Source organism: Pteronotus mesoamericanus, unplaced genomic scaffold (assembly GCF_021234165.1).
Source record: "Pteronotus mesoamericanus isolate MK-2021 breed Mesoamerican mustached bat unplaced genomic scaffold, CSHL_Meso_final contig_179, whole genome shotgun sequence".
NCBI lineage: Eukaryota > Metazoa > Chordata > Mammalia > Chiroptera > Mormoopidae > Pteronotus > Pteronotus mesoamericanus.
Genome location: NW_026555075.1, coordinates 1,213,052 through 1,231,165, shown reverse-complemented (window position 1 = coordinate 1,231,165; position 18,114 = coordinate 1,213,052). Strand labels below are relative to the sequence as shown.

General features: G+C 35.0%; 1 protein-coding gene and 1 pseudogene across 1 annotated transcript in view; one reads left to right on the top strand and one right to left on the bottom strand.

Moving 5' to 3' along the window:
• DNAH7 (dynein axonemal heavy chain 7) overlaps positions 1-18,114 on the bottom strand; it is a 225,823-nt gene that overhangs the window by 167,183 nt on the left and 40,526 nt on the right. The window contains 7 exon segments of the mRNA XM_054566705.1: positions 2,095-2,281; positions 4,677-5,362; positions 6,802-6,948; positions 9,565-9,789; positions 12,601-12,679; positions 14,964-15,091; positions 16,473-16,745. Coding sequence (XP_054422680.1) covers positions 2,095-2,281; positions 4,677-5,362; positions 6,802-6,948; positions 9,565-9,789; positions 12,601-12,679; positions 14,964-15,091; positions 16,473-16,745 — 1,725 coding nt within the window.
• LOC129065460 (protein mago nashi homolog 2-like) lies at positions 15,458-15,890 on the top strand (annotated as a pseudogene).

Sequence of the window (18,114 nt, the reverse complement as noted above, 5' to 3'; positions counted from 1 at the left end):
ACTACCCTAAAGCCTATCTCTGAGGCTCTGGTATCTTTATTCTTAGTTCAGTGCAGCATCCACCTAGGTATACTAACTAAAAAAGAGATTTAACATAGAGAATTAAATGATTACAAAATCATTGGAAGGTCCACACTTTGAGAGACTCCTGGCCTGTGGAACTGATCTCCCGGGAGTGTTACTGCCTCTGCCCCAATTAGGACAAAAGGACACGTCCACTGGACTACTTCATTCAAGAGCACACAATGGTGGCTGTGATTCCAGGGATCAGGAAGCCACGATCATCACTTCCTCTAAATACTCGTGACACTAGTAACCAGCCATTAAAATCCTGTTGGCAAAGAAAAGGAAAAGTCACACCACCTTGCTTGACAGTAGAAATAGCTAAAATGGCAAGGAGATGGCTGTAGTTTCACTTATGCCTTCCAAATTCCAAATGAGTATATCTAATTGGCAAAACCTAACTCCCTTCCAAACACTTAGATGCTAAGGTGCCTAGGAGATGGAGTTTTTAGCTTTCCAACTCACCATAAAGTGTGATACCTGGTGACATATGATCATATTTACTACAGTAAAATAAAATAATCACTCCTAAATTTTTGGCCTAAGCAATAGGGAGAATGGTGTTTATATTTACCAAGATGGGGAAAAGGTCTGGGGAGAAATTCAAGAGTGCCTTTTTCTGCCTTGTATGGAATACACAAGAAGACTTGGGTGAGTCAAAAGTCAAGTTTGGGTGTATGCAGTATACATGATGAAAGATTATCCAGTTCCTTCACCTCCAAATGGTGGACAGTTAACTGAGCCCTCTTTAGGGATGGGGCTCAGAGAGAGAAGAAATGTTTTCAAGTGCCTATAAAGAGAGGAGGCTAATATCTTCTCCCTGAACTAGAAGCCTGCTCTGCCACCACGTGCACTGATCTGCTTCAGTGCTATCAGAGGAGGAAAAGAACCCGGGAGAAATGTGCATATTGCTATTTTAGGGAAGAGAATTTTTAAGATGATAGTCTTCCTAATCTACTGTATTGCAATTGATCAAAAAACCAATGGAGAGGTTTACATTCATTTAGTGATAATAAGAACTAACATTTCTTCTATTTTAATCTTAACTTCCAGTAACACACAAACCATGCTTTGCAGGCAGTAAATAAATGTATTTTGAATCAAACGCAAATCACATCTTTTTCAGTGTTACTGGCTTTTATTAAATTTCTTCCTTAATTTAAATTCTGATTTCACTTATATGTGGAATGGAATGAACAAAATAAACTAACAAAATAGAAACAGATTCATATATACAGAGAACAGACTGACAGCTGTCAGAGAAGGGGATATGGGAGAGGTGGGTAAAAAAAGGTAGAGATTAAAGGGAAAAAATCCTCATAGATGCAGACAGAAGCATGGTGATTCCAGAGAGAAAGGTGGGTGTGGGGAAAGGTAGAAGAGGGTAAGGGGGGTATAAATGGTGATAAAAGGAAACTAGACTTTGGGTGGTGAACACACAACACAATATACAAATGATGTATTATAGACTTGTATACCTGAAACCTACAAAATTTTATTAACCAATGTTACCCCAATAAATTCAACTTTAAAACGGAAAAAAATTATAAATTCTGCACAGTATTTGTGTGTTGATTAATTGATTGCATTTTGTTTGTATATGTTGGGCTCTTTAGATTTATTTATGTTTACCACTCTTCTTTTTTTAGGTCCCTACAGAGAAAATTGTGGATTGTGTGTTTGGCATGCTGACATGTTTCCACCAGAGCACATGTCAGTGTTATATAGCCTATAACGCAGGGCCACCGAATAGATGGCGCAGCAAGTGCTGAGTCCAAGGTCTTCTTATCAGAGCATCTGGTAAGAACCACAGCTACACCCAAATGTCATTAAATAATGCGAATTTAACTTGGACAGCAAGAAGTAATTAGGACAAAATACCTATTTTCCTTTTGATATCCCTTGTACCTGCTAAAATAATATCTGAAAAGGAAATATAGGTGGAAAAAAGACTGGCTTATTTGGATTGCTTTAAAAACAAAAATCATGGCATTTCAACCAAATAATCACATTCTCAGAAGTTTTACCTACTTGTGTGACACTTTTCATTATATCTCTCCATGTTTTATCCACAGTTGTGAATCGTCTGCCTTCCTCAGGCATTTGAGACATAATGTCCGGAGAACTGAAAATGGGCTCCAAATACAGCCACGTGGCTTGGACCTTGAGCCACTCATCCAGAATCTCCTGAAGCAGCAGGAGCTTGCTCTCCCACTCTCTGAGAAGCAAAACACAGTAGTTTTTATCAACAGCAAACCAAACAATGTTTCTGATGACTAAACTCAAAACCATAACTAGACTGTCAATCTTGTATGCAATGTTGTTATTCCAATATCCATTCACCTGTCTTCATTCAAAGATAAATCACTAGATTTGTTTTACAAAATCTATTTTAAAATAATAGTATCAACAATTATGCTTATATAGATATGTTAAGACATACCTATCTACAAATGGGCTAGTTTCTGTATATGTCGTATCAATAAACCTTTCTGCAATCCAACTCCATGGCTAGGGAGCACAAACTGAGGAGCGAGATTTTGGAGACAGTACGGGATTCCTCAATGGAGGGCATTCTAAACTTCTTAGGAAAGGTAGTCATATCCAAAATTCATTTCCTTTAACATTTTTTTAAATTGGGGCTCATCAAGGCCTTATTTCCAGAATAAAATATTTCAATTCAAAAGATGTAACTAACATTTAAAGAAAAATCTACATAATCCTAAATATGTCAGTGTGGCATTCATGAGAAGGAAGCACTTTAGAATTTACAATAGGTTTTCAGTTCATTTCTAAATATAAAAAACAAAATAACTTGATTTCCTCGAGAATAAATATAACTATACTATAAACTCACAATTTTACAAGCAACATTTCTGAAGTCTCAGTATGTATTTGCTCTATCCTCACATTCTCACATGTATACCACTTCGAAGAGTAAGGCATATAGAGGTAAGTATGACGCTCACGTTCACCCAACTAATAAGTAAGAGATCCATATTTGAACCCAGACAGCAATAACCACTATGTTATAAGAGCTAACAAAACTATAGAGAAGAATGATTAATAACAATAGAACTTAGCGATGAGATAGCTTCATGTCACCAGGAAATATACATAGGAGTTCTTAAAGTCACCAGGCATTTTCAAGTGACCTTTTAAAATACTTTCCTTTTAATGTTAATCAATAACTTGTTTAACCTCTTTTCACAGGAACTGGAGAGCATTATGCTAAGTGAAATAAGCCAGGTGGTGAAAGACAAATACCATTATCTCACCTATAAGTGGAACATAATCAACAAAACAAACAAAAGAGGAAAACAGAACCAACCAGAGACTTGGAAAACAAACCGACAGTCACAGGAGGGAGGGGGAAGGGGAGTGGTGGGGGGAGGGGTAATGGGGGAAAGAAGGGGAAGGGGCGAGCAATGGAACACAAATAGGAGACCCATGGACATGGACAATGGCGGTGGGGCGTTGACTGTGGAAGTGGGGGGATGGGGCGGGGGTGAGCAAGGGGGAAAAAGGTGGGACAACTGTAACTGAACAAGGGTTTTATTTTATTTATTTATTTTTAAATGTATTAAATTTATTAAATTTAAAAATAAATAAATTTAAAAATAAATAAATAAAATACTTCCTTTTCAATTTTTATCAATAATTTGTTTAACCTCTTTGCACAAGAAGAAATGAATGCCTCTGCTTTTTTCTGGTACTGTTTTCCTCTTTCTCCATCTAATCCTTGACTGAGGCAGAAAATTTTCCCACTCACTAATGATCTCATGCACAGTCCTTAAAAATAGAACCTAGATATATCACTTTCAGAGTTTCAAAAATTAGTCTTGATGAGCACATTGGAGGGAGCTGGGCGGCAGGCAGCGCAGACAACCAGGGAAATGGATAGGCCGAGCCAGAAGCATGCTCAAGTTTAGGTAATGTATCAACAACCAAAAGTGCCTACCACCACGTGGTTAGCTCTCCTTGCCATGCAAAATCATATTGAAGATGGTAGTCTGATTTGGATTTACTCTCTTTTTAAGGTAAAATATAAACTTTTTGATGTAAATTATAAAAATTGAAAAAACTGACAGATGGGATGAAAGTTTAATCTAATTGGCTGTGGCAAATGCCTAAAATACCAGACTAAAATCATAGTTTCATGCTTTTGCACTTATCTAGCAATCCTTCATGCATATGAATGGAAATTAAAATATGCTTAAAGGGATTATCTATAGTAAACTAATTAGTATATCTGAGTATAAGCTTTCAGTTTTATAGCTTACAAATTCTGTAACCTATGTTCGTAGACACAAAATTATTTTTCAGAGTCAAATAAGTAAGATCAGGTTGTAGGCAATAAAAATGAGTATCTCACGGCTGACTGTCCGCAACCTTTTTTTATGAATAGAGATGATAGCAAAAGATCAGTACTCTCCCAAAAGCAATGAAGGTTATCATTCCTTACAATGAACTATTTAAAATACTAAGTATGAAATGCAGAATCAAACAAAAAAAAACCTCTACATTACATACTAGTGATTATTTTGGTATCAAAATAAAACAAGTGATTTTGGTAAAATAGTGTAAACACTATCCTACAAATAGCACTTTACCTCATTTGCTTTTCATAAGGCTTAATGAAAGGAGATCCTCTCATTGTTTGTGTCTTGATAATGTGGTCATCCAACAACATCTGAATTTCATCAACTGATGACAAAATAAATGTCCCAGATTCTCTATAAGGGACAATGACAAATTCCATTGTATCCCACTCATTAATCATCTTCTCCAAGGCTTTTTCAAGAGAATACTCTTTGCTAGCTGCTTCACTAATGCCTTCAAATCTATCTAAGTATTGTTCCAGATCCATGTCTAGAAGAGGTGAGACGGTGGAGTCATCTGCTGGCTGCAGGGGGTAACCAACAATTTTGGACATGGCCTCCCAGTGCCTGGGGCGTAAACCAGGATTACAGATCACTTGAATGAGAGGAATGTGCTGCTTGAAATCTTCCACCTTTGCTCTTACTTTTTTTGTCATTGCCAATGCATTTGGAGAATCATGGAAGGTTTTCTCCAGCTTGTAAAGTCCTCTCCAGTAATTTCCAACATCTGTTTCTACTTGGTCTGGATTCACCTTGTGATATGGTCCTTCTGTCCATCCTCTGTATTTATTGCTAAATTCAACAGCAGTTTCATAGAGACGAAGATAGGGGTTCAAACCATCTTGGATTTTTTTGCGTTGAGGATATATCGATGGTAGCCAACCAAATGCCTCCTCTTCAGCATTAAACTGCTCAATCTGGAGGAACAGGTATTAAATTTATTATTCTGAAAGTGAATGATATCCAAAATTAAGTTTTAAAAAATATTCACATCAAATATGACCCAAAAAACACTCACTAAGACCTAGTTAAATTTATACTAGGTCTAATCTAGAAAAACTGAGCAGTAGTCTCTATCCTATTTCTCCTAGTTTCTGGAAAGCAATGACTGGTTAAGTTCTTAACAAAGTAAAATAAATTTACATCCACAAAGGAGCCTTTGCCCATCCAGACGTACTGAAGATACAGCTTCATTTATTAATGAACAAGAACCTAAGTGTTTTTAACATACACAGCACTGTGTTAGCTACTACAGAAACATTTTAAAAAGTATTATATTGCAAAGTGCCAACTCCAAGCAGTTCGTAATGCAGCCAAGGAGATAGGTCATAAGTACTCAAAAGTTAACTAGCAATTATTCAGTAATAATGAAAGCAATATAAGAGATATCTTAGAGCAGTAGCTGTTTAATATAAAAGGAATAGTATTTACAAAAAAATGCTATCCCTCAGAGACTAAAGAGCATGCTGAAATAATTAAGTCACAAGTGCTCTGTAGAGAAGATACAACTGGGACTGAGTCTTGAAACTAAATAGGATAAGAAGAGGCAAAGAAAGCATTAATTTCTTTGTTTAGTTGAGAAATATGTGAGGATTTGGATGGTTTAGAGGAGAAATCTATAGAATCAAAATATGTGATCTTGATATATAAATTATGCAGGTTACTTAAAATTTCATTGGCATCAGTTATAAAAAAATCTACAAAGTTTCTCTTTTCTTAACATGCGTTTACATATTTGTGATTATTATAAACTAATTACCTGATCTGATAAGATACTAAAATCTTTCGGTGTAAGAGAAATGGTAGAGCATTGCAATATGGTCTGTTTTCATATTTCCCCTTTTTATTAAAAAAGCACAATTAAAAATGTGAAACATCTCACATGGCCAAGAATATGGCTTTTTCCCCTTCCAGCTTCTTCTAACGACAAAGCTGATTTCTGAAATGGCAATATTGGGAACAAAGAAGCTTGATGATAAATGACCTAATTTAAAAACACAGCCACCAAACCTAAGCTGGTTTCTATGAAGATGAGAAAACTAAACAGTAACCAGGTGCCATCACATGACACAAATGGTTAAATGACACAAAATAGAAGTTAAGAAGCAGATGGAGATAAAGTTCATTCCTTCAAATAAAAGATGACGGCCATTGAAATGTTGTCACTACCAATGGAAAACAGTAGTGCCACTCCTCGAAGACTGTCAAATCTGTAGGTGCCATTTATATTATTCTCTAATTAAATGTAGTGAAATTTCTTTTATTCAAATCTATTTCTTAAAGGGGAATATGCAATGCAAATTCAATGCTCTTTCTTTTGAACTAATTCATCCTCTTAAGAATTTTTAAACAATACCTTTTCTGCTGCTAAGTCCAACTTTCCATTCAGTATTTGAGCCTTTTTCAGGTATCGCTGTACATCCTGAAGGTCTCCGAATGAGTAAAACTCTTCTGACTGCTTAGCATAACTCTCTAATTCCTCCACAAACCGCTCACACCGCAACTAATATAATAAAAACAATATTTGTTGTTACATATTTAAAAGTTAAAACCCTTAGGCATCAAGAAAAAATTTAAATATTTTTCAGCTCTGGGGGGTAGGGTTAGAGGATGAAGGGATCAGCAAAAGAGAAAAACGGCTCAGGACAGGGACGGCCGGGCGGTGACCGCGCGGAGAGGGATGGAAGTGGGCGGACTGGAGGAGGGTGGAAGGGGGATAAATGATCATGGGAAAAAAATAATAAAAAACTTTAAAGTAAAATAAAGAATTTCCACTGGGGGAGAAAATAATATAGAATTTTTATTTTTTACGTGAAAAATATAAATAAATAGTTGTAAGGACCATCAGAATTATTATTAATGTATTTTGATATGAGCAAAATATAAACAAGGGATAATCTGGTAGATAACTGGGATCCAAAATATACGTAATGGCTTTTTTTAGATTTTATTTATTTATTTTTAGAGAGGGGAAGGGAGGGAGAGAAACATCGATGTGTGGTTGCATCTCGTGTGCCCCCTATAGGGGACGGTGGCCTGCAACCCAGGCATGTGCCCTGACTGGGAATCCAACTGGCGACCCTTTGGTTCACAGTCCGGTGCTCAATCCACTGAGCCACACCAACTAAGGCCAAAATATACAACATTTTTAAGAGTAGGACTTAAAACTAATGATTAAAATTCCTATGATTCACAAGTTAGAGAAAGTTTACCCTTGCGCTATCAATGTGAATTCTAATAAAATGACTAAGACTGTGTTAGACGATGGTATTCTTTAGCGTGCTAAAGAATTTATGCTAACAAATGACTTATAAGCATTTGAAAGTCTCATAATCATTAAGTATGGGGTTAAAAGAAAACTCCAATTTTTAAGGGCTATAATGATATTTGGGGCATTTTTAAAAACAATTGGAAAATTTTTGTTTAATTGTATTCTGATATTCAAACATCTCTTTTACTAGCAATGTTAAGAAAGAATTCCAAAGTTATTTTTCTTGTTCTATGGGCTCTCCTCACAAGAAACGTGTAAGGTAAATAAAAGCCTAAAAACTATAGCTTTCCAATATAAAACAGGTGCGTGTGTGTTTAAACAAGAAAGGCTTACTACAAAATTGTTCTTGGTATGGCATTCCAAATTAAATACACCTAAACAAATAGTTCTTAATAAAATATGTAAAAGTCAAATCTAGGTTATTCAAAAATAGATTTTATATCATAGATTTTCTAGGTTGATTTCTGTCCTCTTTTCTTTATTTTCCTGACAAATTTATTGCTCTGGACCAGCAGAGGAATGAAAATGAGAGGAAAAATTTCATCAGCATTATGTTTCATAAAGTAGTATATTTTACACTAAATTATAGATAATGCTGAGCCACCTAGCATTTTCTAAGACTCTATTATATTGTAACTTAAGCATTTAATACTTATTATTCATGATATTTTCTGCAACCTTCTAAAAATCCTGAAATGGACTAAATATAAAACAGCAATATAGACTACAGTTTGAAATGAAGAGTGTTTGTTTGTTTGTTTGTTTGTTTAAGTCTATGAATCATTCTCCAAACAACACATTCTGCAGATTAACTGTATTTGCTATAGTGTGGCAGAAAGATACTAGGCTTACTATCAAAGGACGTCCCTGCTGGCTGACTTGGAACAGGCCTCTTCACTTTGGGAACCTCTGTTTTTTCATTTGTAAAATAAGACCAAAAATACTAAGTCTTTTATTCAGAACATAGCTATGGAGTGCTCACGGCGTTCCTTTATGTCACGCACTGTACTGGCCATGGGATATAAATAGAGGAAAGATCAAAACCAAACAGCCCTGCTGTCAAGGAGCTAATCGTGTAGTGGAGAGGGAGACTGGAAGATGAAAACACAACGATCAGATAATCAATGCAGTGGAGATGTGTTGAAAGCGCAGTGGGAGCAGAGGAGAAGCAGCATTGAGGTCTGAGTGAGAGGGCTTCTCAGAAAGTCAAATGAGTATACTAGATAGACAAGCATTAGTACGTGTGTGCACAAGTGTGTTCCGGAGTGAACTGAAGGGCTGTACAAGAGGTGAGAGGTGTGGGAGAGCAGGCGCCCCAAGGTCCCTCGGGGTTTTACTGAAAAGTCAAAAGCGAGGGGTGGGAAGGGTAAGGAGATGAGGCTGGACAGGTGGGCAGGGCCAACCATCTTATATGTAGGGCATAAAAATGGAGCAGTAATGCAGCGTCAACTTATTAAAGTATATTTTAAGCGTTTAAAAAAGGGTGAGAGTAAAGTAAATGTTAACAGTGATGATTCTAAGCAAAGTACTTAGGTGAGTTTGAGCGATTATAAGATGGGAAGGTACATTCCATCAATGGAGCTTTGACATGAAGTGATAAAAATAACTCAGATGAGCACTTTGATGATCGTATGTGGACAATGTATTTGGATGTTTTCTCCCTTGAAAAAAATCAAGAAATGGCACCACATCAATCCAGTATGCATACTATCTTCTACTAAGATTTATAGTATGAGAAAGCTAAAATGTCTGACCTGTGAATTAATTTGAGTTACAATGCTACATAAGAAGGTAAAACTTAAACATGTCCAGAAAAAAAAAATAATTTAAAATATCTATGAGGCCAACCTTAAGACCTTCTTGATATTGTTCTGTTTTATCTTTAATGATCTTCCTATGTTCATCAAAAATTTCTTCCATTCTTCCATACCACTGGAAAACATTATTATTTAGCCTAATATCTGCCGGAGAAAAGTTGGCACATTCAATGAGGAAAGCGAGGCAGTTTTTAGAATCCACCAGTCTCTGTCCCAGTTCGACCATATCAGTTGTCTCTACTTTCTGAATATAAGCCTGAGGGGAAACAAAAATTGCAGATGGCATTTGAATGAACAGCTCATGTCAAAAATAGCCTGAAGAAATACACTGCTTAAATATGTACAGACTTCTTAGAAGTACTATAGACTTTTGGTTCAAGATTAGATGCAGTACAGTTTAGCCTCATCAATCCCAAACACCTCTACTAAAATAGCAGGGTTGGGGGCGGAAAGAAAATACTAAACAAATGCAAAAAGTACTGGAAAACCAGAGAACAATGCTATGGGTTTCTGGGAAATACGAAGCAGATGCTATCTGAGTGATATTCTTTCAGATAGCATTTCTTCGTACCTATTATGTGTCTGACACTGTGGCGAGGGCTGGCAATTCAGTGTGACAACAGACAGGCTTGCACTGACCTCAGAGAGGTTAAAATCCACCTGGGAAAGACTATTAGTGAAATAACCACCAAATCAAATGTAAAATTGCAAACTTGCAGCAGACAACAGTGTTGCAACACTTTCCCCAATTATAAACCTAAAAAATATCTATGGACAAATTTAACAAAAAATGTGCTTAATCTAGTTAAGGAAAACTATAATACTTTATTTAAAGGACATTTAAAAAGTTCTGAATATAGAATCATGTTAAGATGTAATGTAAAGATGTCAATGTTCCTCCAGTCTATAAAACCAATGAAATTTCAATCAAAATTGCAATTATATATCTTAATAATATAAATGCGGAAGAAAACTTGCTACCTCACTGAAAAATGAGAAAACAGGCCATTACATTTAACTACCTATGTTCACCTGCCCTATCTTACACCCCACCTCACTGTCTATGAAGTAAATGCTTCTGATTTTTTGATGCTTTTAAAGCTCTTTTTAATCTCTGATCTCCATCTTTCTGGCTCCCTCGCTTCATTCTCTCTCTGTAATAGATATGTAACATTACATATATGTTCAGAAAGAGCAGAATTCATACTAAACTATAAAGAATCATTACCTTAAAAGAGGAATTATGAAAAAAAAACTTTTACATTTCACTTTGTGCAAAACCATACTGTTTAAATTTTTATTTTTGTAATTAAAAAAAAAAACCAAGTAACATTGCCTAGAAATCTTTCATTAATGTCACCTAAATTAGACTAAATGTTTTTATGTTGCAATTTCAAACAAATAAGAAGCAAACCATGGTGGTTTCCACAAGTAACAAAATGTCTAACTGAAAATACAGTATTTTTGTAATTTGGTTAATTAGCTTTTAATGTAATCAAACAGCAGTGTTTTTATTTCCCTTTTCTGATAATAAACGACTGATTTCTGTAGTGAATAAATTGAGAAGCTATTTTGCCTTTGCAACAATAAACATTTTAGGGCACAGAAATCTTTTAAATATCAATTAATGAATCCCATTTGCTAATTCTGTTTAAGGTTGCTATGAACAATAGAAATTCACAAGAAATAACTCCAAATTCCTAAATAGTATCAGTGGTGACTAGCAGGATAAGTAAACGACTCTTCATAGTCAATATTCATTTTTCCAAAAGAATGTACAGTTATGAAACTTTCCAGCTATGTTTATAATCACCCATAATCAACATATCACTTGATGTCTTACAACAAATATGAAATACACAAATATTCTAAAAGAGAATATATATAGGCCTATGTGTATTTCACACATACACACACAAATTCACAGACTAAGAACCTTAATCCTATACAAAAACTTTTTAAAAAATAGAACTCTTTTAGTTAGAGGCTTGATGTATAGAGTTGGTTCTAATGATTTTAACAAACCCTTGTTTAAGTAAAAAATTCAAAATGTGCATTATCATTTGAACTGCTTTTGCAATTTCTTGCCTATACAAATGTTTGAATGATATTTACATGTTTTGCTGGGTTTGCTTAAATATTTTAAAATCTAAAAATAAAATGATTCTATTTTGCACCTTGGGAATGTTAGATTAAAAGACCTTGTAAAAACTAAACTTCATGTTATAAGAATGAAAAAAGAACAAATGAAATGGTGATTAACTAGTTGTTTTATATTATTTACTGTTAGTTAGTCAAGCATAGAAGTAGCATGAAAAATGAGACATCCACTATTTTCAATACCATAAATCCTATGCTCAAAACATATTTTAGCAAAGTACCACAGAAATTTTTAATATATTACAAAAGATAGCCTATAGGAAACAAAGATGTTACTGAAGGATTAAGTTTTTGTTGTTTAAAAAAATGAAAGGTGGTCACTTATCTCAGGTTCTCCACGACAGCCCTGATTTATGCCTTTAGCATGGTAATAATTATTAGCAGGGCTTTCAATAATCTCCTGGTAGCTGACAGCATTAACAGCGTCACTACTTCGCCTCTCCCAGCATCTATGCCCGGCAGTGTCCTCTCACCCTGACTCTGTAGCCCTGGGACTTGCTTTGGCCAATGGGATGTTAGCTAATGTGACACAAGGAGAAACTTGAAAAGCATTTGTAAAATTGAGATTGTTTTTGAGCCTCTACCATGTCATGAACATGCCTAGGTGAGCCAGCTGGAGTTTCAGACAAGAAGAGAGTCAAGTTGCTAAATATAGTTATACTAGTTAACCCAACTGAGAACTAGCTGACCCAATTCAGTAGTGATCCAAGTGAGACCAGAAGAACCACCCAGCAGTGTCAAGCCTAAATTGTCAAACTGCAAACTCATAAGCTGGGTATAAAAAAAATTATCTCAAGCCTCTGTTTTAAATTTTGGAGGGTTTATTATATTATCATGTCAATAATTATAAAAGCAACAGAAAAATTAACTTATACATGTACAACAATAAAGACTTTACAGACAGTACCTTCATTTCCATTAGTTCTGCTGTATTTGGAGGAGTGCTAAGAGCTTTTTCAGCTATCTTCTCAAATTCATTGCATAAACTGAAACAACAGACAAAGACAATCTTACATACTTAATTTCATCCATAAATATGTTACTATATACTACTGAATTGTTCCATTAGATGAAAAATAAAGATTATGTTACCTATATGACATCTGATGAATTTTAAGTAAATTTGTATTCACTTACTTAATACACATTTAATGATTATCTATTATATTCCCAATTGAAGTATTAAGCAATACAGCCATGGATAAAAGGTAACAAGGGTCCTCAAGAAGTTCATAATCAATACAAAAGACAGAACCATAAACAATCATTTCCAACCTAGAGTTTTTAGGACCCTAGCAGAAATTTAGTTGATACAATATGAGAAAAAGCGGTACAAAGGAAGGGAGAGATTAATTTTACTTGGAGGGAATGGTTAAATTGGGCCTGTATGCTCAGAAACTTCTGGTAATATGCAAATATTTCCTACTGATTTGGGTTATGGTCAGTATAAATGATGAACTTACTGTGAGTCTAAAAAAAGTGTGATGGGTTCTAAGGAAGTCCAGATAAAATGTACAGAAATTCTTCAGGAAAATTGGACTTGAAGGGAAGGTGAGTGGAATAACACAGTGATGATGTTGGTTTAAAGTACGGGGTTGGAAGAGGGTTTTGAACATGTTTGTAAATTTCAGAGGTGGAACAGTGAAGGACATATTAAATACAGAGAGATGATTGGTGGATTCCACTCCAAAGGGATGAAAAGAAATAGAGTTGAGCTCATAGGTAGACAGAACTCTGAATGGTATAGCAGATTCTTGCTCTCTGAACATGGGGGAGACAGGTATAAGTAGGTTCATGGAGAGGTGAGTTGAGACATATAGGGAAAAAACATTAAGGGCATTCACATCTAATGGTTCCTATAACAGTCCTGATATGTCCTCTGTACATCCAGTGAGTCTGGTGAGAGGCATAATTATGAGAAAAAAAGGGAAAAATAGAAGTGGCTTGAGCTCAGAGGGCAGTTAAGAGGCAGGTAAAATATCTGTGAAATTAAAATATATATTTCGTTCAGCATGAAAAGCTACATATAAAAGATATTTTCACTATTCTTCCAGGTACTTTACAGGAAATGGAGTTTTAAGATGAATATATGGTTCTGGTTCCTAGATAAACTACCCAAAGCCAAGTCCTCTTTCACATGGTGACTTACCCCTCACCTCTAATCCCTCATGGTGTCTGTGAAAGGAACACAAACTACTCCTAGTTTTTGGAACGCACCATGCCATTTTCATACTTTACTCCCTTCTATATCATATTTTCTCTACCTGGAATTATTTCACCCACACTGTTCACCTGGCAGACTCCTATTTCTCCTTTAAAATGAATTCACACATCACTTCCTCTTTGCAGCCTTCCTTGATTTGCCCCCTCCCCCAACTTCTATACTGAAAGAATATTGTTTTCTTCTCTGTTCTTACTTACTTACCTACTTACTGTACAGTACTTACTGTGCACTGTACTAATTTACTGGCTTGTATGTCTATTTCCCCTTCAACACTATAACTTCCCTCAGCAGTTATATTTATATTTAGAATCCCAGTGCCTAGTGTTTTTCCTAACACATGGTAAGTAAATAAAGCTTCCTTCAGGCTTCTTTACAGTATGGAAGAAATATCCTTTTTAATGATTTATTTTTTTCTCTAATACCATAACTATAAAAAACTAATTGTTCCCGCCCCCCGCCATGTAACTGATACTAGAAAAAAATGACATCAGAACACCGTTAATATCAGTTGTTGGAAGACTAGTTATACTTCCTGTCTTAAATAAATAGGTACTCCACTTTAGCATTCTGTGAGTTTACTTAACATAGATCAGTTTTCCTAAAAATCTCCAGGTTAGTCAATAGATGAGTATTTAGTTAAGACAAAAAGTTACCGTAGACTTGAGGAGTAATTATGGCAAGGCGAAGTTCCAAATGTGTGTCCCCCACGACTGTGTAAATCCACTTTCAAAACACACTTGTATATTGACTATAAAAATTTAAAAATCTGAACCTAGGTAATGTCCACCTCACTTGTACAAATGAAATGAAAAACATTTTAGTACTACCTTAATTAAAAAAATTGGGAAGGCACTTCTGTGATAAAAAAAAATAAATATTAATAATCACCAAATAACACTTAAAGCCAAACAAATAAGTTTGGCATTATCTTTTATTTTGGGCCATTTATGACACTGCTCTAATCCATTTCTTTAGTTGAAAGACAGTTGATTCTATTTCACATCACCCCCCCAAAAATAAAAATATAATCAATATCACCTAAATACCTTGTATTTATTTCTTGATGATCTCTGAACATTTTAGCTATTAATTTTCCACAAATAGCGTCTGCTCGCTTCACCAAAGCTCTGATTAATTCCTCACAGCACATTTCAAACATTCCTAAACGAACAGTCTACAACATTAAGTAACAAATATTAGAAGTTTAATAAACATGAACCAAATAAAAGATTCCCACAACTTTGTCTTTCTCATAGTATCAATTTTTGTGTGCATGATCTAACAAGATTCAGGATTTTTTTTTAATATGATGTAGACAGGTTTTCTAAATATTCATTTGTTTTTACAACTATCTTCTAAATAAATCCCCTTAAAGTGTTTGTTATCTTGGAAGCCAATTCTATTTCAGGACAATAATGAATATAAGCAGAGAAACTTTAGAAAATTGAGCTATTGCTAAACAGTATGGGATTTAAATGTTACATTTGCTCTGTACATAAAAGTAAGACGTTTATCTTCCGCGGGCTTTCTGGGGACAAAAATGGCCATTACCAGTGATCCCTACCTGTGCTATTATGTAGGGCACAAGGGCAAGTTGGGACATGAGTTTCTGGAATTCAAGTTTCAGCTGGACAGAAAGCTTAGATATGCCAGCAGCAGTAATTACAAAAATTATGTCACGATCAGAAAAGAGGCTTCTGTACACAAACGTGTAATGGAAGAACTGAAGAGAATTATTGATGACAGTGAAATTACAAAAGAAGATGAAGCTTTGCGGCTTCCCTCTGATGGGGCTGGCTGATGGGAGCTTGAAACTGTAATTGGAGATTACTACATCAAAAATAGGTTCTTTTATTGAAGTAAATCAGTCAAAGAATCCTGAAGGCTTTCAAATATTTTACTATTTGGTACAGGACCTGAAATGTTTAGTTCTTAGTCTTACTGGATTACATTTCAAGATGAAAACAATCTAAATTACATGTTTTTTTTTAAGCTTTTCTTATATTTAATTAAAGGAAGGGCTAGGGAGGGTTTATTTGTCAAGTGCAATATTGTGATTTTTATGACTGTGAGGCAAACAAATTTTTTGTATGCAAATTGAAAATAAAACACATAAACAGGAAAAAGCAACATGTTCATGGTAGAAAGTTTAGAAAATATTAAAAAGCACAAAAGGAGAAAATTTTAATTTACTAGTCTCCTACTGAACAGAAGTAAACATATTTTGATGTAATTACCATATTGTCCAAAGGATTTATAAATACTAAAGAAAAAAAGTTAACTTCTTGGAATTTTTGAGGAGTCAAACTCAGGTACTTAGCTAGTTAGGACTGTAGTAGACTTTCAGTCTAGGAGGACAAGAACCCTGTCTGTCTGTCTCAATGTGTCTAGGGCTTACTAGAACCACAATGCTTGGCAAATGGAAAGACTCAATAAATATTCTTCCTTTTTATATTAATGGCCTAATTCTTTCACTATATGGTCTAAAGACACATCCTGATAGACCCGGAAAAATTTCAGGTACAGAGAAGGGTAGTACAAAATGGGTCACTTACCTTTCTAGATGTGTATTGTATTTCCTCTATGAGTTTTTGGTATTTGCGAATTTCTTGTATTATTTTCTCATAATGATGGTTTTCTGCAAGGAAAGCATCAACATCTCGCTCAGCTTTTCTGGTGATCAAAAAATCATACTTGTCATAGAGTCTGAGGTGCTCAGTAGGTGCTTTGCTCTCTTTCATTATCACTTCCTTAACCTTTTCTTTGTGAGCTTGAACAATTTCCTTCAGAATGATTGGTTTCAAGGTTGTTGGTTTAGAGCTACTTTCCTAAACAAAGGGGAAAAGACAATGTTAGTAATTTAAAATGCCTCATATTAAGGTAATCATGTCATTTAACTTTGTAAAAATGCCAATCTTACCATATTGACATTATTTTTTATTCACAAGTTCTTCTTGATTTTCTAATCTCTATAGAAAGATATGTTGTCCAATCACAGCAGTTATTTTAAATATCTAGGTTTCATATAACTTTTTTGTTTTTCCTTAAGGCTACCTACTTAGTTGTGTTTAGTTTTTCCATATGGATGCAAGAACAGTCACTTCTTGCACAAAGTAAAAATATATACAAAGTAAGAAAATATAAAAACAGCAAAATCCATCTTTTATTTGTGCAATTGCATGTGCTAGTTTTATAAGGCACTGCTTGCATGGTACACTTTTTAAAAATAAGCCATCTTAATGTCACATCATCATACTCTTTGATCACAGTACTTTTTCACATTGCAGAATAATGTGTTTAGGGCAAGGAAAGATTGTTTACTCATTCGTCGACCTCTGAACTTTGATTCGGTGGCCAGCAGCTAGAGCAGACTAAAATCCCTAGTTGAAAATTTGCATTCCGCTGTCACCGTTGAACAATGGTGGGCAAGAATGCGCCAGATACAATTTTAAATGAGCAAACAAACCTCAACAGCTTTTCTCCTCTTTTTCAAATAAGTCAATGTGCATGCATGGCTTATCATCTTGAACCAAGTTACATTTAAAAATATATATGCTCCACTTGGATAGTCTACAGTATTAGATTGGTATCAAAGGATTCCTTAAGAGAAATGAGTAATTTGGTCAGATATCCAGGGCGCATTTGTCCGCTATGCTCTCTAGTGGGCCTTCCAGGAAATCATTTTGCTTAGACCTACCAGATGCTTCACGAGAACATTAGTGAGTACCACCACCGCCACCGCCACCACCACCTCATCCCGTGGCTCAGTAGATGCTGGTGTCATCTTTGCTGAAAAAGAACTTTAGAATAAAGCAATCTCTGTTTTGTACTGTATGTAATGTAAAATTATTGGAGCTAATGTAGAGCTCATTAATATTCATTACAGAATGTTTCTTAAATTTATTAACAGCCTATCTAATTTTTAAAGGTTATATTTATCTTTCTAAACAGAACTGGATACCAGTACTTCAGAACTATGTTAGAAAGTATTCTTTTCATATGACTACTGATCAGTTCCTACAGGGAGTTAAGAGAAATGATATTCTATATGAGACAGTTCAAGTGTTCAAAAGCAAGTCAAATTAGATGAAATGGGTATGTGCTTGGACTCACAGTGCCTTAGCTTCTTGTGGGTTTGCCTTCCATGGAAAAAAGCATGTTTCAATTTCCCCTTCAATTTCATCAAAGATTTGAAAA